The following is a 27,782-nucleotide window of genomic DNA, read 5'->3' as shown; positions in this document are numbered from 1 at the left end:
TTGGCGTTATTTCATGCCTGTGATCTCCCTGGCTCGTTGCATACCATCATTTTCTTCCACACGAGACTGATCAGCTCAAGGGGCTTAAGGGCACTGGAGCGAAAATCAGAACCAGAACAGCGATTCAAGAATATCATTAAGTTCTTTGCGTATAGCAATGATACATATAGTCCTCAGATAACTAACTAATGTTAGCAGTGTTTGGGGTGGCTACTTACAACATCAAGCTCCTAAGCCATTATGCATACCTACCATGGCATATCTTTGGATCCCTTTCTTGGAACACTGCGTTTTCTCTGAACGAGAAACACTTTATGGCTCGGCTTCAAGAGAATGTGGGATTCTTCTTCCAATAGCGTCGTGAAGCCTCTACGCCAGTGAAAGTGACCTTAATAACAGCCGAGATAGCGCGAGGCTATGCGGAGAGTCTTGCATTCCTTGTCATTCCGTAGAATGTGGTTATAGTATTGATATAAAATATCTTGCTGGTGAGCTGTTCACTGAAGGATCACCTGTCTTTGATGAGTTGGCGGAGGTTGCGAGACCATTGGGGCCAACTTTGTTTACAACATCTCGTTCGGGCGTAATATACTAGTGCGTGTAGTCGAGTTAAAGATTATGTTGATAGCGAGGTGAAGTCCGCCTGTTTACAATCCGCCCTTGAAGTATTGCATGAACCGTATTCCTCTCTAGGCAGCATGCACATGTCTCGTCCGGCAAGACGTCACGCCAAAGAAAGCTCAAAAACAGCTTGCAGTAATTCATAATTTCTATGTTATTTCCAACAATTGTATGACGGCAATGCTATCCAAAACACGGATCAACGCCTTGAATGATTAATATACAGCTGGCAATCTGCCAATCATGAAGCAACTCCCTAGCAGCAATGGCTACCCCTTTCGATCATGTATTTTTCCTTCTCTTACTCCTCATGACTACCCCACATTATCGTAACATGTAAGAGAGATCCGGCAGATCTCGAAGAATATTTGCGACGATCTCGTCGTCTTTAAAGGACTCAATGGCTGGTTTTGGTCGCGGAGGGACAGGTAGTGATACCGGCCGGGGCTTTTTAGGAGAGGCCATGTCTTTGAATGTGTCAAGTGGCGTAGGAGCTTGTAGCTGTTGGCTTGCAAACATCCCATCTTCCTTTGGCCTAACTGGCTTGTTGGAATCATCGAGCAAACCTAAACCCCATGAGTCCCATGTACTGGCCTTGTTTGCTTGCTCGATTGGTGATTTGGCCTTGTTAGATATCAGGTTTGCGGATGCAAGACTTGCCAAGGGCGGCCGAGGTGTTCCCAAATCAATTGTTGTGGATCTTGAATGATTGGGGATCAAGCTCTTCACAGGGGAAGCAGTCAAATCGACAGTAGTCGATCGAGAGTGGCTCGAAGCTATGCCTTGCAGCGCTGAAATGTTCCAGGGGTCCGTGGGCGATTGAGCGTGGTTAGGCGCAGAGCTTTGAGAAGGTAAAGGCAGAGTATCCGAAGACGGTCGGCCGTTGGTCACTATTTCAGATTGCGGTGCACTCTGGACTATGTCATCCAACGGACTTTGAGCTGTAATTGAGGGCTGACTGGTATGGTCTTTGATGTCATTCGAACTGGAATCCACAATCGCATCCATGGAAGTAAACCCGCCGTTTGTTTCAGCTGTGGGTGATGAGACCATGTCGCCCCAATCATCATCGTCATCATCTTCGCCCCAGCCTGCGTTTGTTGGAGGTTGTGCTAGAGGGGATGTCGGTGCTTGCGATACCGATACCGGTCGGTTTGTTGATAGAAACGAAGGAGGATTGAGTGGAGACTGTGGTTCCGAGATCGTAGGTGACGCTGGGAAATGTAAAGGTTGCGTTATAGAGATAGGTCGGTTTGTAGGTTTTAATGGTGTAGGCTTGATAGGAGAAGGAGGCTCCTCGGTGATACGTGGTCTTGGAGGAGATGCCAAAGGAGGTGCCTTTGTCTTTGACACAGGGGATGTTTTCGTGGCCTCAACGGGCGACGTTTCAACTGATGACCTCGGCTCACTTGTGGTCGAAGTGCGAGGCGCAGAAGAGGGTGCAGCAACAGTTGGCGAAGGAATGGGGTTGCTACCCCATCCAAACGCTGCAGCTGTAGGCGACGCGACGGTTCCTTTGGAAGCTGCTGAAGCCTGTCTCGAATGATTCTTCCTCGCCAAAAGTTCGGAGATTGAGATCTCGGTGGATGGCGCCGATGAATCCCAGTTGAAGATCTTTGCACCAGCTGCACCACCTCTTCGGCCGAGAACAACACGGCCCGTGATCGAGTCTTCCTCCATCCATCGCCTGACAATTCTGATTGCCTGTTCACGAACCTGGGAGTTTCCCCAACCAACGCGAACATAGTTTTCGTCGTCTCCCAAGTTGTGCTTCCGCATCGAACCAGGTCTCGACATAAGATACCATGCTTTGCGCTCCGAGATGGAAGTGAAGCTATCGTCGATAATGACATCAGGAATCGGCTCCGGGGATGGGAAGCTCGTTTCGATTGATGGGAAGATATCATCCAGCTTTGTCATGTCAATTGCGAATGGTTCCGATGGTGGTTTCGGCGGAGCTGGTGCTGGTTCTTTGGATGTCTCTTCATGGCTCGCCGTGTCAGTTGTTGTTACTGTTGGCTGTTCTTTGGAAACTTCAACTTCAGGTTGTTTAGCCTCGTCTTGCTGTGCCTCTTTCATGGGTGATTCGAAATCCGACCATGAGTCTGAGTCTGTCTGCCCTTGATCTTCATCCTTGGGTGACTCTGCAATTCCATTCTCCATCACATTCTCGTCTTGATCTAGGGTTTCTTCAGACACGATCTCGACTTTCGCGTCTGGCTCGGGTTGAAGTTTCGACTTCTCTTCCACCTCCGCCTCCATCTCCTCTTCTAGTCCAACTTCAAATTTCTCATTCGACTCTTCCTTCAATTCCTCCTCCGCCTCGACCTTCGCCTGTAATTCCTCTTCAATCCCATCTGGTTCGTCAACCTTCATGCCAATCGTGACATCCTGCACCGAAGCATTGTCCGACACCTTCCGCATGGATGGATCAATAGGCGAAGTACTATGGCTACTCTTTGCCATATCATCGTACATCTCCACCAACTCAGAAACCTTATTGGAAGGTTGTCGCAAAGCAGGCGGTCTTATTCCACGCTGTAAAGCTGGTCTAGGTACTCCACTCGGTGATTCCGGTCGACCTTCATCTTCGATCGGTAAAGGACTTAAGCTCCTATTCGAAAGCGCCGGGTCTGCTTGCTGCCAGATATCTGCTACGTTCTCTTTAAGTGACCGCGCAGGTGATGGTGTCCTCGTTGCAACACGCCCTACAATCGGTCGCAGTCCTTCACCGAGACTAATCGCTGAATCTCCGTTATCCTCCTTTCGTAATCGTGCTGTATCAAACGTTGGCGAGCGTCCCCATGGATCCGGGGTCGGCGATGGTAACCTCGAACCAGCTGGACTACCCCCCATGGGGCGCAAGCCAGGACTTCTGCCCCAGCGCGGGCTACTATCTTTACCCGCCTCGGCCCATCCGCCCCATGCATCATCATCTTCGTTCCATGGCGTATGAGCAGGCGAAACGCGCTGTGAACTGCCCGAGTGGTCTGCAGTGAAGTGCGCATGTGGCGGCGGCGCGGGAAGGTCTATCTTCGGTGGCTCGTCGTTAGTCCAAGGGGAACCCCAGGGATCCTCCATGCTGGGCGAGCGCACATGTCGCGCTGCCGATAACAGGAGAATAAAATGAGAGAAGTAATGTGAGCGAGTGATGTTATTGTGATCGATTTATCATTGCGCGCGGTCGAAGGAATGTGGTGAGGTAGCTCAAAAGCTTAGAGTTCCAAGGCACAAGCGGCAAGCTTTCGTAATCGCCTTCAAAATAGAGGCAGTGGGGAAAAGGGTTCAATGATTGAGCGGCACAAACCGAATAGATACAGATACGGTTTGGCTCGCGGCTTAGATATCGGCACGAGGCGTTGAGTTTAACGAGATGTAGAATAAATCGTCAAGTTGTTTTGGTTTGGAGGAACGAGGAACATTTCCAGAAACACGTCCACTATTATTCGTGGATCCTGAATCCTCAGGGGCGCGCGGTCCCCCAGGTCTCTAATTTGGCCCCGCAAGCTTCCGTCATCACTATCAGGAGCTCAGACAGTAATGAGACTGTTATTGCTTTGAATTTCTAAAACAGTCACTAACTTTAACACAATGCAATAATTGTTGCTAGATTGGTAATCCTTTCACTAACTCGAATAGTATGAGGGTATCTACTCCATGTCTATCGCATGCAATATCAGATACCTCGACATCGTCCTGATGCTTGCTGTAAAATTGTACATCAACCTCCTTTTTCCATTCCAATCAATTCCATGAAGCAATCCCAAGCAGACCTGTCACTCCGACGCTAATATTCAGCCAAAAATTATCATGTCGTTCCGATTCTCCCAGTCAATACTCATGAGGCAATCTCATGTCCACTCTTCAGCGCCCACTCCTTGGAGCGCCCTTTACCGATCTTTTCTGCTACCAACTCTACAGTATTCTTCACCTCAGTGCGAGACACGTCGTCCCGAAATTGATGGTAGAGAAAGTCGATAATTCCAACCTTGGATAAAGCTTTGTTGCTCAAAATAGCTCTCTTCACGTCATCAAGTAGCTCAGACTTGACGAGCTTTGGTGCATCACCACCAGTGTTGCCGTTGCTGCCTGTCAAAGCTGAAAACGCATTCGCAGGCGTAGGAGGAGGGGGCATCTTGCTGTTACCATCAGATGCCGCTGTGGTTTTCGTAGGCTTGAGTATCTTGTTCTTGACTTCAGGTTCCCAATATTCCGTTGAGAATGGATCAATACCCCAGGTTTGCTGAAGTCCATCTGGAAATAGGTCAATATATGCTCATTCCACTCAGGTCCAATTGAGACTTACCATGCATGAACTCCATCCTGTGGTCGTAGATAACCTGATTCGCCACGGTGTTTCCATTCTCAAAACAGATCCCGGTGCTGTCTGGCTCAATTGTGTTTGCAAAGATTCGTCGAGATAGACCAGCATCTTCCGAATCATCGAGAAACTCATCCATGTCATCTTCGTCGTCCATCTCCTCTTCATCATCGTCAACATCGAGATCCTCTCCTTCTTCTTCCTCCTGCCACTCAGCTTCCGAATCATAGTCGTAGTCAAGAGGCAGTCGTCTTGCTGTTGGCGTTCGAGCCAGCTGGCTCATGTTGAGCTTTCCAAGTACGAATGGCTTGAAAGTCACGGTTCCATAGTAAGGGGGCCGCACGTCTTGTGAAAACGAAATCACCTTCATGGGCACCTTGGAAAGCTTCTGACGGGTGTCTCGCATGATCTTATCAACATGCTCAGGACCCGCGTTTTCCGCCTTTTCTGTCTCTCTGTAGACTTGCTCCATGATGTGCTTAACTGGATGATGGAGCACGCCTCGTTTTCGAGGCTTGCTAGGCAAAGAAAAGAGTCGAGTTGGGTCGAACCGAGAAGGATCCAACTCTCCAGCTCGTTGACCACCAACGCATTCATCTAGGATCTTAGATTTAACCTCGCGTGTTTCGGTGTCCATCTCAGGCCCAATATGGGCAATTCGTGTGTTGTCCTTGATGAAAAAAGGCTTAAATATCTTCTCGTATTCGTTCCTTGGTGGTTCGCTCGCAGGTTTTGCTGGGCTAGTGTCTCCTGACGTGGCATTTTTAGGGTTGAGGAATGTCGACAGTCTTCTTAGGAGTGCTCGGAACCTTGAAGAAGGAGCCGAGTGTTCGTTGCTGCCGAGCCTTCTTTTCCTCTTCCTCTTCCTTTCGCTTCTTCTCGTCGTCCCTGCGTTTCTTTTCCTCTTCCTTTTGACGTCGTTTCTCGTCACGTTCTTTAGCTTTAGCTGCCTTCTCAGCTTCAATCTTAGCTTTCTCAACTGCTCGGATAGCTGCTTTCTGTTCACGTTCTTCTTTGAGTCGAGCATTCTCCTTCTCCTTTTCTGCCTTCTGCCTGGCATTTTCCTTTTCCTTCTCGGCTTTTTCAGCAGGCGTCAATTTCTTTCTTTTTACCAGAGTGGTAGCAGGTTTCGATGTCGAATTGATAGTCGTCTGTGTGATTTGTGTCTTGGCTGGTGTTTGAGGGGACGGAGACCGACGAGGAGGAGTGCTTGTACCAGGATCACTCAGTTCTGATGAAGCTGGCGATGGGGCTCTTTCCCCAGATGAAGCGGAAGACAATGCTACGGACAATTAATACTTATCACAACTGATGCGCTCCCCAGACTTACCAAATTCTCCATTTGGTCGATCAGAAGCCAAAGACGGCAACTTGATGTCTTCTGCGGTGTCTATTCCATCATTATTTCCCATGAATTCATCGTGACTTCTCTTACGGCCAGTAGCCTCAGATTCTTGAATGTTCGGTGAAAGTTCGTAGAGGGGCATGGTGCTTTATTGCGAGCTGATCAGCTCAATTTCGATTCGCTCAAAGCGAAAGGGTTGTCGTGTGGTGCGAAATATGACGGTGATGATCAGTAACGGTCTTGAGAAAGGTGGTTGTTAGGTATCGTGAGTAGGAAGAAATCATGCGATTAAAGGTCAATTAAAAAGAATTAAAACAAAGGCACAATCATTCCACTTGATAAAGCTTTGTTTGAAGCCCGAGGTTGTTTGGAAAGATGTGAATAATCTCTTGGGTAGGTGCAAGAGATCCGCAGGTGGCATGAAGCAACCAAGTTGAAAGGGAAGCCTCCTCCCCAAAGGAGACCAAAGTTAATGGAAAGCGCGACCCGACGCGTCGATTTGGCGCCCTAATCTTTAAGTGGGCAATTAAGAAACGCGCTGAGAGGTGACAGGGAAGACGCGGCTAAGCCTCGGCTAGGTGAAATTCCAGGGTATCTGTGGCTGTGCCCCGCGTGGCAGCCGGAACGCCTCAAGCGCCTGCGGCTAACCTGGTAATTCAACGATCGACATGCCCATTTCGACAAATTGCCATCCACACCCAACATGGGGATCCCCAGTGATATCATTAAGGGGGCCCGATCTCGTAACAGCAACCGAGAATATACGATTGGCGCCGCTAAGGGACCAGAGTGAAACGACCAGACAACCAAGTGGACGGTAACGTCACTGGAGCCCTGACATACATAAGAGTTTACCAGATGTGGACAACACGAGAGGGAGCCGATCTTAATTAGATCCACAGAAAATTCAACTTCACAGGGAGTCAGGGACGGAACTGTCATGGTTGTTTGAAGCCCCTTGTTCTCAGATGAGATCATGGGGTGGTATCATTAAGCATGCTTTTATCTTGAATCCTGGCTATAGTAGAGGGCAGAGGTATCTTCAAACATTATCGGTATGTCAGTCAACGACAGTGGAGTCCCCGCTCCAGATGCACACTTCGTCCATTCAAGAGGTGTAGAGATGATAATAGCGAGAGATTGGAAAAGGAAATTCGTAGGGTGTGGCGTCCCTGAAAATGATAGGTAGTGTAGAAAAGCAAGCGGTAAAACAATGCTGGAACGCCGACCAATGCAAGCCACCTCCTGATACGAAGTGTGCTGTAACGAATGATGGAAAAGAAGCCTCCTCTTGGCTCATGGTGTCATGATATAGTGATTTATAGCCAGTTGGAGTTTGTGTCGCGTGAAATATCACCTTAATCAGGGTTGGCGATGAAAAGACGGCCAGAGGTAAGGGTAGATGTTCGCTCGTCCACACTTCCACGTCTCCTCAGCTCATCAGCTGACTTGACACTCTTCTCTCGAGTAAGGGCCGAGTGCATGAGAGAGTTGGAGGCCAATCTAGGGGCATTGCTCAACTCTCCCACATTGTCGGCGCGTTCACCACTGCTGCCACTCGCCATGCTGCGAGCCTTGCCGCTGGCAGCGTCATCGACAATGTCTTCAGGTGTAGCCTCCACCAAGCTGCCGGTGCGTTCAGGTGTGTCACCAGGACTCCACCTTCGGCTATGCTGGCTGCCCATGCCTCCTGATGTGCGGTAGGCAAGGTTTCGGCGGCTGCTGGTTGTGCTGCTTCGTCCGCTGCTCCCCGTTCTACGGTGATGAGGGCGGTTTCCGGCGTTTTCGTCTTCGCTGCTCTCAGCCTCAACTTCAGTAGCGCTAAGTCGCATTGGCACACCGCCAACACCAACATGGTTCTCGCCAGGAGCGTAGCCGACAACTGGGTTCTTTCCATGATGTCGAATCTTGGGAATCTTGGCGGCGACCTTATTTGTAGTACTGAGGCCGGTGCTTGTTCTTGCTCCGGCTCCACCGGAAGCACTGCGTGATCCACCAACAACCTCGAGAGTTGCTCGCACCTGAGTCAGCAGATGTTCTAGTAGCACGAAATTCATCGAGTGTAAGAATGGGAGCGATCACCCCATACGGTGCCCTTTTGTTTCCGGAGAAGGACGACATAGCTGGAGGGTTGGCTGCTGGCTCCGCCTGAGCGGCTAGATGTGGAGCGACGAAGCTCGGATTGTGAGGAAGAACGGTAGGCGGCAGGAGGAGGAATGCTGGAGGCGGTGCTGAAAGTATTCACAGAAGGTGAGCGACGGTTCTGTGAGAGATTGGGGCCCGGTTGGGCAAGGTGAGAAGTTTGAAATTGCATGGGAAAGGCGGTTGAGGAAGTGGTTCGTGTTCGAGAATGTCCATAGCCGACTGTCTGGTCGATAGGCCCTCTCATGGCCTGGGGTTCCAACATGACCAACAGGACCAGGCGACGTCGAGGGGGGACGCCAGGTACTTTATGTGTTTGCTGCTCGCGGGTAGCGGCGTCTGTCCGAGAGTAGGGAGAGAGTTTGACCCCGTCGGGCGCGGCTGGGCGGGTTATAGAGGGAGCCGAAAAAAGTGAGACTGAGCTGAGTAGCGCGCCAGAAAGCGGGGCGTTGGAGCCAAAAGGCGAAGGATGGGAGTGAGAGTGTGACGAAAGCAGTGAGTAATAGAGATGCCCCAAGTATCGTGAGTATTGGAGGTGTATATATGAATGTACCAATATGGGCAGATTTGGTGTTTTGTTGTTTGTATGTGAGAGAAGAAGAGAGAGCAAAAGTGGATGGTGGGCAGAGGCGCCGACTACCTAAAGAAGGATTTCGATTTCCCGTCAGTGAGCACTGGCAGTGGCAGCCAAGCAGTCCAACGTTGCATGGGCCACGGAGGGGAGCCAAGCGGAGGGTACCTTAGGTTAGGTGAGGTCCGGGTGGGCTTAGTGGGCTCCAGCGCTAGTGGGTGGTCGCCTGCAGGTGGATCACCGCTAGCAGGCGGACACTTTCCATGAGGTGAACATGGGCATGAGGTCAAAGGGCGAAGCACGTTCAGCGCGAAGAAATGTGCTGGAAGCGGCCGTCTGTACGGGAATTGAATGTACCTCTATGATGCCGAACTGGAGATCGTCAATTCTTGGCCGCCGAGACCAGCTGTCTTGGCCTATTGCAAAGGGCCATTGGTCTCCGGGTTAGGGATATTACAGGACGCAGATTGGAGTTCAATTCTGGCCGGAAAGGAATTGATGTTTCGTGATGATTGCTTGTGAGAAAGGGAAGAGAATGTGGAACATGGGGTGTTATCGTGACTGAGGCTGGTGATGCTGCTTCACTCTTGTTACATCCGTCTCGTCACCGACGCTTCCCATTAATGCTGAATAACTTGATTTCTATCCAATGCCTTGGCCTGCAACAGATTTGTTGGCACGTTATTAAAATGCTGGTCCTTAATCGCCCATCATCAACCTCTTACATCGTCTCCTACACTCCCCAGTTTCAACTCCAACTCGAGCAACTCGTGCTAGAACAAGTCAGCCCTGGCGTCCCCCAAACGTGGGCCAGCTGAAGGCACACCACCGAAGAAGAGCCTGGTGCGCTATCCAATCAGACCCTGCAATCGACCGTGATGTCATGTTCTTGCATGCAAGGCCAAGTGGGTAGACACTAGCTAAGGTTGACGTCGACAAGGCCTGGTCTGGCCGGGCTGCTCTAACTATCCTCGTACTCGTCTCGTAGGGCAGCAGCCGCTTGTTGCTGAGGCGCTTTTGTCTCTCATTCTGAATTGAACTGAACCAGACTAGCATTGCATTAATTAGCAGATAAGCGACGGGAAAGAAAATAATCAACAAGTGCGATGACTGGGGTTGTCGTATTCTCCATATCGCAACCAACCGTGATTTGAATTAAAGTGATTCACCTTTGCAAGAGAAATAGTCAACTATTCCATTGTTTCTTGGTTAACTCGCCATCGCCTCTGTAGAGTCTCTCAACTCACACACCCCTGCAACAAATCTGTAGCGGCTGACAATGCGTCAAATAGCATGCCACGCCCGCCAGGGAGGCCATTTGCATGAAGGGACGCTGACGAGACCAACAGTCAGGGTGATGTGAGCATCTCGAGACATCTAAGACGATGTCACTTTCATTGTCACCCTCGCAGAACTGAAGTTACTGGACCGACGTGGGAGCACCTACTGCAGCACACATTGAGCCGCGCCAAGAATTGCCCTTCTTTTGCAATCCCTCGATCCAGATGCAGGTGGGGGTTTGGGGTCACTTTTGTGTACTTGCAGCATAGTCATCAAAGACAAAATCCCGCGAAAACCTGACTTTTTAGTAGATCGTCTTTGTTGAAACTCAGCTGCCATAAGCGGTTGGCTCAAACTCTCGTCTCTCTCACAGCAGCTGCAGCCAATTTGTTCTCAATACTTGAAGGCATCCAAAGAAACCGTTCCAGTAGAGGCTCTCCTTACGCTTGTGCCCCGCGTAAAGGGTGCCGCAGGAATTCGATAACGACAAAGAAGCTTCAGAACTGGAACACATGGCCCAACACAAAAAAGGGTAGCACGAGAAAAGCCGATGTGACCCTTGAGGAACAGTCATGCCGCCTAGTCAATAGCAGGGACAGCTTGGATTGGTCAAACGCACAAACATCGGCATGGTGATTCATTATCAAGCCCACGTTCATTTGCATTGTTACTCCAGATAAGGGAGGCTAATGGGAAAACATACCATCAAGAAATTACAGGAGCCAGCTTCATTGAGACAAAATCCAGGCACAGCACCATCAGAGTTGATAAAGGTGTAGAGCCTTAGCTATTGGATGGACCCCGAAAGGCATGGGCTTCAACTAAATTCCCATGTGATCCAATCGTCTATTCAAGCGAATGTCATAACCATGTATGCAGAAAGTTCCTAGACTCGAAAGGGCTTCCCAGAGGGCATTTTGGCCAATCCCAATACCCATGGGCCTTGAAGTAACTTCCCATCCATAGATCCAGTGCAACCTCGACCTGCGTGCAGGCGGCCGCAGTACAAACATAATACATTTTACAGCCAACCCATCGCTCGGGACCGAGAATTCAGTTTGGCGTTAATTATATGCGGGAAAATTCGATTTGACAACTGGCGTTCAAGGGTGAGGAATATCACAACGAGTGGCTTTTGGGGCTTGTTTGTCAACGGCTGTGAGAAGATGGCGTTCATAACAGTTGATGGCTTCACTGTAATTACCTCCTCCATATTTTACCGACAAATGCAATACCCTTGCATCAGCAGAGAATACCACCTACAGTAGCCTAGGTTTACAAGACCTTACTCAGACCATGCGTGGAGTTCATGTAAGCGCATTGGTGAGCTTCCCTACAGATTGACCCTTGTCGAAGAAAAAGAACCCCTCCGTGGTGTCGGATGAACTGATGTTTTCTGGTAGGAATTTTGGTGTACAACCTCGCTTCTAAGATATGGATCTCATCTCAGTTGTTGACTCTTCTCTTCTATTCGCTTCTCTCAATCAAATCTCGACCAAATCATCTCCCCGCTTTCTCTTTTGCATATAGCGCAGCCCTGTAAAGCTGAGCTTAATCTAAACTCTCTCACCGGGTTTTAGACCTGGTGCAAGGACAAGTCTTATCTTTCAGTTGATTGATTGACCGTCTCTGGCTCTGGCTTTTCAGCCCACTCTGCTGCTGTCCTTCAGTTCAGCTCCGTTTGACTCCGGGGACTGGGGAAACTGCAGGCTTACATAGACCGGCCCCGACCCCAAATGCAAGGATGAGCAGCGGGCGGGGCACCCATCGCATCACCGTAATCGTTGTAATGTACTGACTGATCAGTGAGTACCATTGTGGATATCTCTCTGATCTGTCAAAGGCTTCATTTGATAGGAACCGAAGCAAGTGACCTTGACGTCTGATTCATCAGATCATCCCGCATCTGCGTCAATCACCAATAAAACCCAAGTTATCGATGCTGCACCGGTCGATATATCGGGCAACGGATCGGAAAATCATTCCCATATTTCTGATCCCATTCATCATCCAATTGACCCTGACCAGACTTATACAATGCGCTGTTAATTAATTCATTAGAAAATATCTCCATTTCAAGTCACGTCACGTAAGCGTCAGCCCCATCCTGATCCTTTCCTTTCTAGGCGCCGATTTCTCTCCATTGGAAACGGCTTCACGTTGTCATCGATAAAAAAAAATGTCCCGAAGCCACAACTTACAATTGAGTTCTGGTTAGTTGGTATCCATCCGTTCTCGCTTCGCAAGCGCGCGAGGTTCTCCACGTTAGACGTGGGGTGCCATTCGGCCATGACCGTGTGGGCTGGCTGCTGGCTGCTGGCTGCTGGCTGCATGCACCAAAATGAGTTGAGAGACGAGAACCACCACGAACACAACAGTAGCAGAAAACTTGATATAGTGTCGCCTTGGCCGAATTCTCTTTGGCCCTTTGGGCTTGTGAGGGAAAAGTCTCTAACAAAACTGATCCACAAAAATGCTCCGTACTACCGACTCGCCAAGAATATGGAGACTCAAATCTGCAGATGCAATGCATGTTCCATCTCTTCGAGCCGTGAGTGAGGGTCCTTGTCAAGGCCAAGGCTGTCAATGTGAAGAGCCTTGTTTCTCGTGCCGCCACTACACTTACAGAGATCCTCACGTCTTTTGATAATCTCATCTGGGAACCTGGTGGCGAATCTCATAGAAAAATCCTCAATCTCGGTCCTTTATCGTCTCTCAGACCTCTACTTGAGCGGATATCTGGTTGCCGAAAGTCTGGAGCGTTCGAAATCTGTCCGCGCCGCTCCAATGAGCCCAGCAAAACTTGAAAACTATCAAGCTAACCTTGCGCCTTGAGCTTAAAGCTTTTAGGGAGCCGCAATGGATGGACGGCTAAGGTTTAGCTGATTGGTCTGATAACTCGACCTTTCTCTCTTACATCACGCGAGATAAAGAGAGTGAACTGCACTACAGCAGTCAAAGCTCTGGTAATGTGCCTGAATATCCGTGATGGCTTCCTTGGTTTCCTGCTGCCAAGGCCCACAGAGTCTTCCAGTATCCTGGCACAACCTGGTCTCCGAAGCTTCCGCCAAGACCAATTCCGCGGATGAAACATCAGGAAGCGATAAAAGTCAGGAGACAAAAGAAAATCAGGGCCCATTGACAGCTCGCGATCTCGATCTCGCAGCTATCGTTCCATGATTTTCCGTTTCCAAAACTCACTTTCGGCGGGAGAATTCCTCCATTGCGACTAGGCAATCCCTGTCGCAAATCAATAATCCTTATTTCATGTAAATTGGCGTTCACATTGAAACTTTCATCAACCAGTGGAAGCTTGAGGAAACCGTCACGTTTTCCAGTTTGTAACACGGCGTCATGCAGGAATATCTGCCGGGAGTCTCAGCCCTTTCAGGAATGTGCCGTTCTGGAGGGTGTGTAAGAGAATTACAATCCCCACGTATAGACAAGGTACATTCCAACTTGTCATCGATATAACACTCTGTTTAAGTTGCAGGGCCCTGGAGCTTCGGGCGATGGGATACGCATGCAGTATCGTGAGGATGCGATTTGCAACATAAGCAGGATTAAGGTGGTAATATCGAAACGCCACACAGAATAACAAGTTTGGCTTTCGATGTTGGTTTTGAGGGTTTAATCCTTTCATGATCATGAGTTGGCAATGCTGACCTATGAACTCGAATGAGCTTAATCGAAGGCACCAGGAACAAGGAACAAGGCACCACAAGGCTGCAGCTTAAACAAGCAACCCAATATCGATAAGCCGTGTGTTGTTCGCTGAGTGGTCATCGAAAGCCCATACAGGCCTCAAGCTTTACAAGTCCAGTCTGCAAGCTGCAGTGACGTACTGTCACACAAGTTTGTCCGGGGATGCAGTTCCGCTTAAGCTGAAAAGACGCCCATGCCATAAGCACCTAGCCACATGTCAAGCCTTGGTACGTGCATGGTAGCTTGAGGTACATCTTCACGGGAACCAAACTCGGCTGAGAGACAAAACTTTCGATTCGCCAAACAAGTGTTTGTAGGTTGATGCGAGGTCTTACCTCAATCACACCGATTGATAGATAGTGTGGGTGAACGATGCGGGGAACACTGTTTCGTTTCTCGCATTGGCAACCGGAACTGGCATTTTCAATCTCCTTATTCGTCAGAGCTTCCACGGTTGTCGTAATGGCATTGCTCTCATGATGCTACAGTTTGTTTACTTTCTACCCAATCGACTCGGATGTTCGGCAGCAATGCTGCGTTACCAGGTAAAACATGTCGATCAAAACAAATGGTTCTGAGTTTCACCATGATGTAATTTTTTAAATTTTTTTTTGGGTGATGCATTGGCTGAATCATGCGTTGTTTATATGTCTTGTTTATCAAAACATTCCTCTCTTTGTCATGACAATGGATTCTTGAGCGTTAAGCCGTTGATCCGGCGGCCCAGCCACCTCGAGGAACATGTCTTGGACGATACAGCACACGTGGTAATAATGAAATCATCAATGTCACTAAATGAAAGATCTGGATCGGACGGACCTTACTTAGTGGGTTTCTAGATGGGAGACTAGGAAAGTTCAAGCTCCTAGAGTCGATCAAGCGTTGAGCCGGTGCTTGGCGAAGAAGTCCATATAAGTCAAGTCTCTGTTGAGGGAGTAATAAACCCCTCAAATCTCGATACAATGAGGTAAATTTTGATGAAATATCTTACCTTTTTCAGATGGAATGAAGCATCCGGTGATAACCTAGTAGCCACGAGTGGGTATTTCCCAGCGCACCTAGGTGATGAGGCTCAAGACGACAATTGCAACTCGCCGGCGTGAGCTCCTCAGTTGCTTCGTCCTGATGGGGGACCATAATGTAACCACATATTAACTTTTCTCTCTAATTCGGTCTTGAGAAATTTCGATTTGTTCTTGAAATTTGTGTGTGTCAAGTCTTGCCGATTCGTTGTTGCACACGGGGTGGTTCCTGAGCACTATGAGTCAACAGTAACACAATGTGTTCAAAACTTCAGGAACATCATTTTTTCACCAAAGTTTAGGTCTGATCATTTCCTCTTTTGATGACCTTTCGATTAACACGTCAGCAAAAGCTATGTTTCGGCTGCGTTGTCCCTGATAGATCAAAGGTCGGCAGAGTCGGATACTTCACCGCCGGGCGTTTACTGAAGTGTTTTTCTAAACCTTTACAGGGCATAACAATAAGGTTCCTTTTGTAAGCAAGTTGTGTTACGCGTAGAATAGAATCGAGGGAAAGACAGAGCATATGTCACAACTTTAATTTTGGAATACACTTGGCATCTTCGGTAACAGTTTGGCAAGTATACGTAGATCCTCGCATCGTTGTGTTAGTCAAGAAGTCAGTTCTATCGCACTGCAATTGCTAAATATACATCGGAATACAATCAGATAGCTTTATGTAATATGGTAGTCTGCATCACCATTTGATGTGACAAGAAACCACATTAAGTTCAACGTTGAGATAAGTTTGGGTGCACACGTTGAACGTCAAACCCAGATATCAACGCTTGCGCCGCATAATTCTAAAATCGGATTCAAATCTTATGTGAGATCACCTTTCTTTCTCTTGTATTCCTAACGATCGTCGTTTATTCAACAACTCGATATCCAACCGCTGGGGGCGGCAACAATTCATTCGTTGGATTGAGTTGTAAGCCAGCTGTGGCCTCGGAACTCAAGTTTAGGTTAGCAGAATAAGGGTTAATTCGCCACAGTCAAATTCCTTAAGACTTGAAATTCCAAGCATCCTTTCCTTGGGCTATTATCATCATCATCTTTTACCTCAAAATCAGAACTCAATTATTTTGTGTAGGGTAATTCGGCACCTAATAACCCATGCTGATGCGGAAGACATTCCCCGTCTTGGCTAGCGGATTCGTTTCGTTTCTCTTTAGTGAGGACCTCGTGCATTGACGTCAAAAGCAATTCATTCGTTCATCTGAACTCAAAGCTCCTGACCCTAGTGGTCGAATTCATTCATGATCACCAGGGAGGGGCACGTTGACGGATTTGACGCGATCCAACAAATTTTCCACGAGCTTAATTAAGCCCAAGCTTTTTTGCCCCTAACTTCTTTAGCGATCTTCATCCAAATTTTAGATGCTGCAAGTTTATAGTCCTCTTATTGTTCGGCTGTGAGCAGCTATCATGAAGTTCGCCAAGGAGCTCGAGCGAGAAGCTGTGCCTGGTAAATACCCAAGGATTGTCTTGTAGATTGGATAAAAAACTAACTTTAAACGTGTAGAATGGCGCATCAAGTACCTCAACTACAAACAAGGGAAGAAGCACATCAAAGCTGTCGGTAGAGCTCTTGCTCGTGCAAATGGAACACCTCGAGGTCTTGGGCAGCTTCGCACAAGCACATTTGCTTCGCCTGCAACACTGCGACAACCGTTTACAAGAGAGAACACGGCTTTGAATTCTGCGACAATTCCATCGGTAGCAGCCGTTGCGCCCCCGAGGTCGATCCCCACGCCGCGAAGCAGAACCGCCGAAAACGAGTCCCTCACAGATTTGGGCGACAACCGACACTATGGAAGCTTTGTCAACACACCACCTGAGCCGTCGCCTTTGGCTGGCGAGACCAAACATGCCGAGTTTCAATTACCTGCGCCCGCGCTGAAAGTTCATGATCATGAGAGCGACCTCCCCGCTTCGCCTGCTACTGTTGGGCCCACCGAGGTGATGCGACGAAATATTCAGCGAATTGATCCTCGACGAACATCATCAGCCAGTGTCGTATCGACAATTGCATCGCCGGACGTAAACAACTCGACCAAGAAACCATCAGAACCTGGTGCTCAGGATTCACCTTCTCACCTCCGACGACTATTTACCCACCAATCAACGGCAAAAAGCGACCGCAGAGTTGATATCAACATGCAGAACTTCGACCTGGTTAAGGAGAGGGAGCGAGAGTTCTTTGACTTCCTCGATTCAGAGCTTGAAAAGGTTGAGAGTTTCTATAAGATGAAGGAAGAACAGGCTGGTCAGAGGTTGGACATTTTGAGAGTACAGCTTCACGAGATGCGCAACCGTCGAATTCAAGAGATGGCCGATGAGCGAGCCCGGGAGGAGAATCCCCAGAAAAAAGGAACCCATGATAGCGCCAATGGCAAGCTCAATGGGATCATGGATCCTATCAAGTCCAAGATATTCCCTATCGGACCCAACACGAAGGCGTTGCAGAAGATGAACACGACACCCAATATCAACGGTGGTGTCGTGGGTGACGCTGAGAGAGACTACATCCGTCGCCCGACCCAACACGAAGTCTCATATCGCACAGCAAAGCGCAAGCTCAAACTCGCACTCCAAGAGTTTTATCGTGGGCTTGAATTGCTCAAGTCATACGCAATGCTTAACCGCACGGCATTTCGAAAGCTCAACAAGAAATATGACAAGGCTGTCAATGCCCGACCTCCGTATCGTTATCTCAACGAAAAGGTCAACCAGTCATGGTTTGTCAACAGCGATGTACTCGAGGGACACATTCGTACGGTGGAAGACCTGTATGCTCGCTATTTCGAGCGCGGTAACCACAAGCTAGCCGCTGGCAAGCTCCGCAGTCTGAACAAGAAGCCTGAAGACCAGTCAATTGGCATGTTCCAGAATGGTCTGCTCATTGGCACTGGTGCTGTGTTCGCGATCCAGGGCCTTATTTACGGAGCACAACTGTTGTACGATGACGACGTCGAAGTACGCGTGCGGACGAGCTATCTCATGCAGATCTATGGAGGCTATTTCCTCATGCTCTATCTGTTCTCGCTTTTTTGCATTGACTGTTTAATCTGGAACCAGAACAAAGTCAACTACCCCTTCATCTTTGAATTCGACCAGCGGCATCATCTAGACTGGAGAGAGCTGGCTCAATTTCCAAGTTTCTTCTTCTTGGTACTGGGCCTCTTCATGTGGGTGAACTTTAGTAGATATGGCGACCCGGACATGTACATCTACTATCCGGTTATTCTTATCTTCTTTACTATTGTTATTTTATTCTTTCCTGCCCCTACATTGCTCTATAAAAGCCGGCGCTGGTTTGCATATTCTCATGTAAGTCTTCCCTCACTCATTGTTGAAAGCTGCTGACATGAACCAGTGGCGTTTGCTCTTGGCTGGACTCTACCCAGTCGAGTTCCGTGATTTCTTCCTCGGAGATATTTACTGTTCACTTACATATGCTACCGCAGTAAGTACAAAGAATCTCAACTGAAAACGAGCAATTACTAACAATCCCAGAATATTGAACTATTCTTCTGTTTGTATGCCAACTACTGGCAGAATCCGGTGCAGTGCAACTCTAGCCACTCACGGGCCCTTGGATTCTTGACTGCTCTTCCACCCATTTGGCGATTTTTACAATGCCTTCGTCGATATAAAGATACACGCAATGTCTTTCCTCATCTAGTCAACGGTGGCAAGTATACGGCGACTATAATTGCTGCTGTGATGCTGTCTTTCTACCGTATACATGATTCCAAGATGCATCTTGCTTTATTCATTACCTTTTCAACCATTAATAGTATCTATTGCTGTAAGTTGCTTGCCTCACTATTTGCAAACACTTCTGACAACCACCAGCTTTCTGGGATCTTTTTATGGATTTCTCTCTTCTTCAACCTAATTCGCGGCACTGGTGTCTTCGAGATATCCTTGCCCTGAAGCGACGATGGCTATACTACTTCATCATGGTGGTAGATCCTATCCTTCGATTTGCCTGGATCTTTTATGCCATTTTCACCCACAACACCCAGCACTCCACCATCGTCTCCTTCATGGTCGCCTTCATGGAAGTCACCCGTCGAGGCATGTGGACTCTCTTCCGCGTTGAGAATGAGCACTGCGGAAACGTCTCTCAGTACAAGGCCTCCCGCGATGTACCCCTCCCCTATAGAATCGAGCCCCTCATCGCTCGTGCCAGTATGGACAGCACCGTCGCCAGCCGCCAACCCGACGACACTGAAGGTGTTGCCTCACTCGAAACACCCTCCCGCCACGGCACAGCCGAATCCACCGCCGTCTCAGCCGGTCAAGCAGAAGAAGGCTTGTCTCGACGCAGAACAGGAGGAGTGGCGCCCCCACCACCCCCAAAACGCACATTCTCACGCATGCTTGCCGAAGCGCACAAGCAGGACTTTGAGAAGAAGCGCCGCCCTCTCGAACAGACCAGTGAGGACCCTGCTGCCGAGCTGGGACAATCCGACGATGAAGATGATGCCGACGAGGCTGTTAGTCTACTGGAGATGTCGGAGGCTGAAGATTTAGCACGAGCATCTTCGAGTTCGAGATACCGTTGATTTGGTTCTGGGCTGGTGCTCCATAGATTGGTTGCATACCTACCTGGTAAATTGTTCAGCATAGCTAGTTTAGATACCCCCATACATATGCTACACACATTCACATGCACATATATTGTTTCGATTGAATTGCTTTGGAAATGGACTTTTTATATTGTTTTCGTCTACGAGAAGCAATCAGAGCCTTTGTATTTTACCCCTGAGATCATCCGTCCCATGTTAGATATGTTAGACTTTACGTTAGCAACGTGCCTTCCGAGAGTCAATAGGCAGCGCCTGACCCTGACACTTACGTTAGTTTGTGAACAGTGGAAGGAAGGCGAAGCTTTCACGCCTATTCTCCAAGGCAATAGCATCTATTAGAGGGGAAGATCATCGTACAAATAGAGTCTACCATCAAAACGCATCTTATATCTCCCCGTGAGATTCATGTCGTTCATCTCTTTAAGCATTGCTAACAAGATCACAAAACGATTCTGAGAAGACGAAACTTTTTTGCAATACGCGTATAATCGAAGAAAAGGCAGAATGGCTCATCAGAGCATCGAGATGGCTCTTATTCCCATCAAGGGCGTCGAGCTAGAAGACTTCCATGGAGACTCCAGCATCACCACGTCTCGCGCACCCGATGCAATTATCACGCACTTCTGCCATCTAACATATCTTGAAAGACACGAACTAAGAGACCTGCTTATTGCCTGGCTCGAGGTTTCCCACAACACCACCGACCTTCTCAGCCTTTGCCCAATTACGCAATCTCAACGCGAGTCCTTCTTCTCCAGTATCTTCTCTGACTGGGAATCTTCCAAACCTCTCTACAGCCCAGAATACATACCTTGTGTCTTCACAGACGGAAAGACTGAAGTTGGCGTATGGAACCAAGATCTCCCAGTCTCGCGCGAGGAACGCAAACGTGCCCTAGAGAATGGTGAGCAGGAACCGATTCGTCAACACACAACAGCCAGGCAGGCTGGTCAAAAAGTGTTTATGATTCCTTCAATGTATAAGGATGGCAAGAAAATCGTGATCGTATTCCTATATATGGACGCTGATGACGAGTTTGGTGATCCAGAGCATGTAACTTTCAAACCACCTGGCTCGACTCGTGAAGATGCCTACATGCGAAGCATCAAAGATTACGACAAGAGCCAGGCTTCCCGGGTTCATAAATACAATCTCGAGGCCATAATCCACACTGCTCGCAAGCGAATCGTCAAATATGCCAATGACGGCGTTATGGAAGGTCGACTACCCGCATATACAGGCCACAGAGTCCCTGCCCGATTTGGTACAGATCCGATCTTGCCCAAAATTGAGAGTGGTGACGCCTGTTGGGAGACGTGATGCGCTTGCATCACAGCTTGCCCTGCGCCAGAAGCAATCATATCCTGAAAAGGGTTGTCGTGGGTTGGTCGATCTATGGCTATTATCCGACTACTTGATTATATGTCAATCTTGGCCTGGAACATGCTCCTCTTATGTCCACTACTAAAGTTTGATCTGAAGCTCCCGGAGCGGAGATTAATCACGACGATGGCGCAACCCCATGAAATCAATGCTTCTGGTACGCAATTTCTTCTGCTTGTGTATTTGATTACGATACTGAATGCGACAGATTGTATCGTGCGATGTTTGTAACTCATGTTTTGAGTTCTGCGATGACCAGGGTATTCGATGCTGGCTCACGGTCTATCTGTCATCAAGGGTCAATATGAAAATCGATAGCGATATGATATATATTGCTGTATGCTTTTGTTAACGGTGTCGCATTGGTGCATTGCTTCAGTGTTGTAATCGATTCTGACGGAATGAAGGGAGATGATTAATTGTTTCTGCTATAAAAAATAAATAAATAAACCCAGTGCTGACAGAAGTGCCCTGGTCATGAGTTTTCAAGGTTCTTCCAGTGGATATTAATATACTACCTTACCTAGATGCCTTATCTGAAGGTAGGTAATATGGTAAGTTCTTGTATTTCTGTTGTCCTTATCTCAACACATGACCCATGTTTGGCAGGTCACGCAACGCACTGACCAGGTAACCTAGGTAGCTCCGAGATCGTCGTTGTTATATGTAGCTCAACCTCGACAATATCCAACCAAGCATTGATAATCCTTACCTTTCACATTCCACCTTTCACCGATTCCGCCTTTCGACCTTTGACAACAAGTCTCATTTAATTCTCCAGCTTGCACATAGCTTCATCCCTTAAAATGACTCAGGTTACGCCTGCAATGCTGAGCGCCCGCGCTTCGTCACTATCGTTGCGACAACAAGCGCTATCGTCGTCAGCTACGCTCAACAACAATGCGACTGCGCCCCAAAAGACCGAACCGAAGCAAAGTTCCAAGAACTTCATCATTTCAGATATGAAGGGCCGCGATACGAAGGACAACCGTGTATGCGCATCTTGTATTACCAAGCTTGCGCCTGATGAAGTCGGCCAGGTCAACTGGCACCTTGAGGCCGGCCAGGCCTGTAAACTGTGCCAGGTTGAGAAGATGGAGCCTGAGTGTTTTACCAAGCCTTTCTGCGACTTTCTTCGGGAGAACCCTACGATTTTTCACACCGTCGATTACTTTGAGAACAAGCTGAAGGCGCTTGGATATGAGCAACTCTCTCCCCGCGATAACTGGTCGGGCAAGATTCAGCCTGGTGGAAAGTACTGGGTCACTCGGAATGGGAGCTCTCTGATCGCTTTTAAAGTTGGTAAAGCGTATAAGCCTGGAGATGGTGTTGCCATGATCGGTGGTCACATTGACGCTCTCGCCGCGAAGCTCAAGCCCGTTAGCACAAAGCCTGTCAAGGCCGGATACATTCAATTGGGAGCAGCACCATATGCTGGAGCCCTCAATGCAACCTGGTGGGACCGGGATCTCAGCATTGGTGGACGAGTTATCCTCGATGATAAAGAAACCGGGAAGAAGACTGTAAAGCTGGTGAAGCTAGACTGGCCCATCGCCCGAATCCCCACTCTTGCGCCTCATTTCGGAGTTGGTATGATGGGAAACAACAACGCCGAGACTCAAGCCGTTCCTATTATCGGCCTAGAGAGTTCACAGCGTGCGTCTACCGAGGCTCTTGGACCCGCCGGCTCTTTCGTCAACACGCAGCCCCCACGACTGGTTGAACTCATTGCCAAGGAACTCAACATCCAATCTTATAGTTCAATTGTCAACTGGGAACTCGAGCTTTATGACTCTCAGCCCGCTCAGACCGGTGGCCTGGATCGGGAATTCATCTTCGCGGGTCGCATTGATGATAAGTTGTGTTCTTGGGCAGCCCTTACAGCCCTCTTAGCATCTTCAGAAAACAGTGAAGAGGGAGGAATCAAGCTCGTCGCTCTATTTGACGACGAAGAAATCGGTAGCTTGCTGAGGCAGGGTGCCCGTGGAAACTTTCTTCCCTCTGTGGTTGAAAGAACTGTCGAGAGTCTTAGTCCAGATGTATATGGACCAGGACTTCAAGGGCAAACATGGTCTGCAAGCTTCCTCGCGTCTGCCGATGTCACACATGCTGGAAATCCCAACTTCCTTGAGAAATATCTTCCTGAGCATGTGCCGGAGCTCAATGTTGGTGTAGCTATCACCTACGACTCCAACGCCCATATGACCACGGATAGTGTCTCCGCTGCTATTATGGAGCGGGCCGGTGAGCTTGGTGGATGCCGAACACAGAGATTCCAAATTCGAAGTGACTCTCGAAGCGGTGGAACCATTGGCCCGGCACTGTCTAGCATGATTGGTGTCCGAGCTGCAGATGTTGGTCTTCCACAACTCAGCATGCACTCCATCCGCGCCACTACTGGTGCATTGGATCCCGGCCTGGGTGTCAAGTTCTTCAAGAGTTTCCTTGACAACTGGGAGAAGATTGACGCTGAGTGGCACTAGGGGTGGAGGTAAAGGCGTTTGATATTTGATTCAGGGGCTTTGTTTTCGATACCTGGCTGGATATTATGGTTGTAGAGATTGGCGATTTTAGATTAGAACTGTACACGAGATAGATGGATCGAGGACAATAAAGAGTTCCAACCGTTTCCCTTTTGAACATACATAACGCAACGAAGAAGTGAGCTGGCGATGATTTGAAACTTGGTGCTCTTCGCGTACCAATTTGCATGGCCCAAGAAAATCCTTGATGTAACCATGTTGATTGAGCAAAGTTAGACGGTACCGAAGCTGCATTAGCTTTGTGAACATGCAGTTATTTCACAATTGGTTGAAGCCAGGGTTCAGCCAATCAGGGTCTATTATTGGTTTGGCAACTCCAAGATGACTAGTACATCCATCCATTCAAAAGCCGGTATCGACATCAGGACTCCAAGCACCTGTCACTTCCATTGCCAATTATACCTGGTAGCAACTGAACCTTGACATTCATTAAGCGTGAACACGCCCTATACGAGCAAGCCCTTCAGTAAGGTAAGGGTCGACTTTAAAAGATGTTAGAAACAAGTCAAATACTTAGTACAAGGAAGAATGACTTGCCATTGAGATCTATCGCGAATACACCTCCGTTTCAATTCTTTCGATCCCCGTAGCCCGACTTAAGCCGTAGGGCCTCAAGATCAGCGACAGCACAGTTTTTCGAATGCTGATTTCTAAAGTGTTCAGACGCGAGTACTAGTCGAAGGAGGTTTGTTGGAGGTCGGCACTTAACCCCTAACTCGACGTTGGCTCCACTACCTGCAATCGCCCATTTCTGAACTCGTCGTCGAGCAGCCTCAATGATGAGCTGAAGATTGTGTCCACAGACTCTGTTTTTCTCATAAGTGTCGTAATGGGTCAAGACATTATGCTTGGCTTGAGTATCGCTGAGACCGACCAGAAGCTTGACTTGCGACCTATGGACACGTTGTCCATTATTGTCTTTGTAAAGCCAGTTAATGCCCTCTGCGTCAAGGTCGAGTGAAAGATAGATCGGAACCGCGTTGCCCTTGCGAGCCTTGGAGCTTCGGCGCCCATTTGCTAGTTGGTTGCTGGAGGCATCGGTAGAGTAGTAGCCGATCTGGATGTGAATGTCTGATTTGCTACGTGCAGGCAGAGGGTGACTTTCGGAAACTGGCATCTTGGAATTCCAGTTTTTGAAGAGAGAACTCCAGAAGAGCTTGTAGGTATCATCGGCTGGGAGATAGACATCCCCCTTCCGCTGGACGTATTCGTACAGCTTGATGAGATCGTGTAGCGACATCTTCTCTTTGATGACGAGCTGGCTGTGTTCGGAAACACATTCATCAGCGCCTCGGGATTCAACGACATCCTGATCTTCAAGGAGGTTCTTGAAACCGACTTCATGACAGATCGGATGTGTTGAGGCTGCTGGAGCAACCTGCTGGGCGGGATTTCCAAGTTGCTGAGGGTGCTGCATAGCCAAGGCATTTCCACCTCCGGAGAGGTTGAGGGGCATACTATGAGTAGACTGATGCTGAGGTGGTGCGCCGTCTCGTGGGTCTTGAAACACAGCATAATGGTGCGGATGAGCCTGGAGTTGTGAACTCTGTTGGAAGTTTTGCTGAGAAAGATAGGAGTTCCCGAACTGCTGATTGAAGTGAAACGCCGACTGAGAGGGAAATCGTTGTCCCATCTGAGGATATTGCTGTTGGCCAGCGTGAGAAGGATACTGGAAAGCCTGCTGACAGGGGTATTCATATGTATGCTGAGCGAAGTTCGGGTTGCTAGGCTGCTGGGGAAAGACGTTCGACTGCTGCACGATATTCTGATAGGGAATGTGCTGGTTAAAGGGGAGACCGGCAACTGACTGCATGTCAGCCTGGTCGGCAATGAGATTCTGAACATTTTGCTGTTGGTTGGGAATGTCGGCGACGAGTTCATCGACATGATCAATGAGTTCCAAAGGAGCTGGAGGATGTTGAAGCCCTTCTTGAGACTGATGAGCCTGAGCAACTTGGGTATTTTGATGAGTTGTAGATACTTGCTGAGCATGGGTAGCTTTATTGTGGACTTGGGGTCCTGTAGTCGAAGGGCTTTCGCTCGTGGTGACGTTGGAAGACATGCTGACGATGCTGTAGTCTGAACGGTTGGAGAAAAGAGCAAAGAAGCACAAATGAAAAACAAAATAAAAAAGAATATAAATGAATTCATGCAGTGAAATGATTACCAAAGCAACCATCAGTGTCTGTTACATTGCCAGTGCCATGATGTGTTCGAATATCAGAACAGTCAAGTTGACAGTGGCAGTGGCAGTAACTTCTTGATGCCATTCTGTCCATACTGCGCAATGGCTATTAGGATTGTATACCTAGTCACCCTTAATGTTAATTCCTTGACAACTGTCTCGTCGATCCTTCATCTTTTCCTTCATCAACATCAATCTTCGACTCGCTTACAGCAACAAAGATACAGCAGTTGCTTTACTCAAGAACTATCAACACATAATCACTAGCCCTTCAAGCTCCCTCAACATCCCAATATGTCCGAATGCACCACAGACTATCTACAGTACTGCGGTGATGAATGGGCTGCCCGTTGGTCAGAGGGCCTCTGGGCTCTGGAAAACATAGCAAGGTGCACCTTGCAATACATCAAGATCTACGCAAACTGGGATGTTTGTGCTGGACTTTCCAAAAGCGCTTCCTATAGGTATAGAACTGAACGTCTTTTTGGTGTTGAATGGACACCACATGAGGCTAATAGTAATATCAACTACGAAGTCTCATGTGGCTTCAGCAAGCTCGCCTGGCGAGAAAGCGAGTGGGCTAGGGATCGTCTGGAGAAATTTGAGGAACCATACTGATCGAACGAGCTCATTGCAGAGGGCCAGTCCATGTGTGGCTGTATCTCTGGCACTCTTTTCAAAATGGTGCTTTGGATCGATTGGGTTGAACAACGTTGGGACAGGATTGTCGGCCAAGTTGAATGCCTTCTCATGGCCCACTCGGAACGTGAGGCAATCATTGAAGAAGAGCTGAAGAGATCCGCTTGAGGATGACTCCCATGGGGCTTCTTAACCGGAAGACGCAGTCCGCAGAGCCTTTCTTCATCGACCTGCACCAAGCTTTGGAGATAATTCCTACCTACAATATGGGGATCGGGATGAAGATGCATGAGATGATGCCAAGTCTTGTTCACTATCGCTAGTCTCAAGTAAGTTGTAAGCTCCTGACATGTCCAATGCAATCTTACTAATTGATTCTACCTAGATTGCGCCAAAGTCCAGTCAAGTGCCTTCGAGATGCGTATCACTCGATCCCTTCGCTTGAGGCCACGGTCAGAAATAGTCTGCCTTGTCCAAACTTCTTACGTTCTGTTCATTTGCCAGTGTGCTACCCCTGATTTGTTGAACGTATTAATAATGCCAGGGCGAAGCTAGGAAACACCGCTTTTACTTATGCCTTGAGAAGGAGTGTCGCTTTTCTTTTTACTATGGAAAATTACAGCTGGTTGTTGGTAGAGTAATTGTCCTATACGTAGAGCAACAGGCTCCTGGCTTTTACTGGAGGGAATTTGCATTGATATTTTATAGCTTCTTCGGAATTTCGTAGGATAGGATAGGTCTTGACTTTTCTGTCTAAACAGCCAAAGTAATTGATTGCACTAAAGAATTATGTCTTTTATTCTATGACTAGAGCTGGATTTAAAAGTCCATGTTGTTGTTCATAAGTGACATGCTTCACAATCAAGATGTTCAGCATAACAGAACTTTTGTTCCCTGCTCGCCAGATTGCTTGAGAATGTCTATGCTGAGCTTTTAGTAGCTGGCTCTCCAATATGCCTCTGGTCCAGGACATCAACAGCAGAAGATATTGAGAAAACTTCCCTCTCCAGCTGTCTCATTGAGACTTGGCAACTCTCGCCCTTTTCCCTCCTGGTTTTATATACTTGTGGTGTATCATTGTTCTTCCAAGATATTTCGTTAATCAATACCCTGACCTTGAAAAGACACGCTTTCTCTACTTTCATCTATGATGAATTAAGAACGGTTGTGATATGATGGACAGGCCATGCATTAATACATGGAGGGACACTAGATTTTGTTGATGATTGGAGGTTTCATAGTACATCGGCTTTAATTTTACCGACAGCAAGTTCCACTGTCCCCAAAGCAGATAAATGAAGAGATCAGAAAAAGGCACAAAGAGAATCCAGTTTGGTCGAATACTCTACATTTACTTGTATCTGCTGCCAAGTCCAAGCATGGCTGGCATTTACCAATGCCCCTTGCCCCTGAATATACCCAT

The 27,782-nt window shown here is 48.2% G+C and overlaps 7 protein-coding genes across 8 annotated transcripts; 3 read left to right on the top strand and 4 right to left on the bottom strand.

Moving 5' to 3' along the window:
* Positions 1 to 739: 739 nt before the first annotated feature.
* Positions 740 to 4,080, bottom strand: FOXG_07855 (uncharacterized protein). 2 transcript variants are annotated; one of them, XM_018386514.1, is made up of 2 exons: positions 3,452 to 4,080; positions 740 to 3,398 (listed from the first exon to the last, which is right to left on the bottom strand). In XM_018386514.1, the coding sequence occupies exons 1-2, from the start codon at positions 3,627 to 3,629 to the stop codon at positions 946 to 948; spliced, it is 2,631 nt and encodes an 876-aa protein (XP_018243690.1). In that variant the 5' UTR covers positions 3,630 to 4,080; the 3' UTR covers positions 740 to 945. The 2 variants fall into 2 exon arrangements, with proteins under 2 accessions (XP_018243690.1, XP_018243689.1); XM_018386513.1 differs by having other exon boundaries at positions 740 to 4,080.
* Positions 4,081 to 4,459: 379 nt separating this feature from the next.
* Positions 4,460 to 6,002, bottom strand: FOXG_07854 (uncharacterized protein; the record flags this gene model as incomplete). The annotated part of the gene is made up of 2 exons (XM_018386512.1): positions 4,460 to 4,875; positions 4,928 to 6,002. The coding sequence occupies 2 exons, from the start codon at positions 6,000 to 6,002 to the stop codon at positions 4,460 to 4,462; spliced, it is 1,491 nt and encodes a 496-aa protein (XP_018243688.1).
* Positions 6,003 to 7,645: 1,643 nt separating this feature from the next.
* On the bottom strand, positions 7,646 to 8,694 carry FOXG_07853 (uncharacterized protein; the record flags this gene model as incomplete). The annotated part of the gene is made up of 2 exons (XM_018386511.1): positions 7,646 to 8,308; positions 8,377 to 8,694. 2 exons carry the CDS (start codon positions 8,692 to 8,694, stop codon positions 7,646 to 7,648), a joined length of 981 nt encoding a protein of 326 aa, XP_018243687.1.
* A 7,384-nt stretch (positions 8,695 to 16,078) lies between these two features.
* Positions 16,079 to 19,991, top strand: FOXG_07852 (uncharacterized protein). Its single transcript, XM_018386510.1, has 5 exons — positions 16,079 to 16,476; positions 16,534 to 18,341; positions 18,388 to 18,477; positions 18,528 to 18,822; positions 18,870 to 19,991. The coding sequence occupies exons 1-5, from the start codon at positions 16,437 to 16,439 to the stop codon at positions 19,583 to 19,585; spliced, it is 2,949 nt and encodes a 982-aa protein (XP_018243686.1). The 5' UTR covers positions 16,079 to 16,436; the 3' UTR covers positions 19,586 to 19,991.
* Positions 19,992 to 20,113: 122 nt separating this feature from the next.
* FOXG_07851 (uncharacterized protein) lies at positions 20,114 to 20,929 on the top strand (the record flags this gene model as incomplete). The annotated part of the gene is made up of 1 exon (XM_018386509.1): positions 20,114 to 20,929. The coding sequence occupies one exon, from the start codon at positions 20,114 to 20,116 to the stop codon at positions 20,927 to 20,929; it is 816 nt and encodes a 271-aa protein (XP_018243685.1).
* A 677-nt stretch (positions 20,930 to 21,606) lies between these two features.
* FOXG_07850 (uncharacterized protein) lies at positions 21,607 to 23,657 on the top strand. The gene has a single exon (XM_018386508.1). It carries the CDS (start codon positions 21,799 to 21,801, stop codon positions 23,473 to 23,475), a length of 1,677 nt encoding a protein of 558 aa, XP_018243684.1. The 5' UTR covers positions 21,607 to 21,798; the 3' UTR covers positions 23,476 to 23,657.
* Positions 23,658 to 24,103: 446 nt separating this feature from the next.
* FOXG_07849 (uncharacterized protein) lies at positions 24,104 to 25,597 on the bottom strand (the record flags this gene model as incomplete). The annotated part of the gene is made up of 1 exon (XM_018386507.1): positions 24,104 to 25,597. One exon carries the CDS (start codon positions 25,595 to 25,597, stop codon positions 24,104 to 24,106), a length of 1,494 nt encoding a protein of 497 aa, XP_018243683.1.
* Positions 25,598 to 27,782: the final 2,185 nt, after the last annotated feature.

The sequence above is a fragment of the Fusarium oxysporum genome, chromosome 4, assembly GCF_000149955.1.
Source record: "Fusarium oxysporum f. sp. lycopersici 4287 chromosome 4, whole genome shotgun sequence".
In the NCBI taxonomy this organism is placed as follows: Eukaryota; Fungi; Ascomycota; class Sordariomycetes; order Hypocreales; family Nectriaceae; genus Fusarium; species Fusarium oxysporum.
Note: the sequence above shows the minus strand (reverse complement) of the source record. Positions and strands in the feature narration are given on the sequence as shown.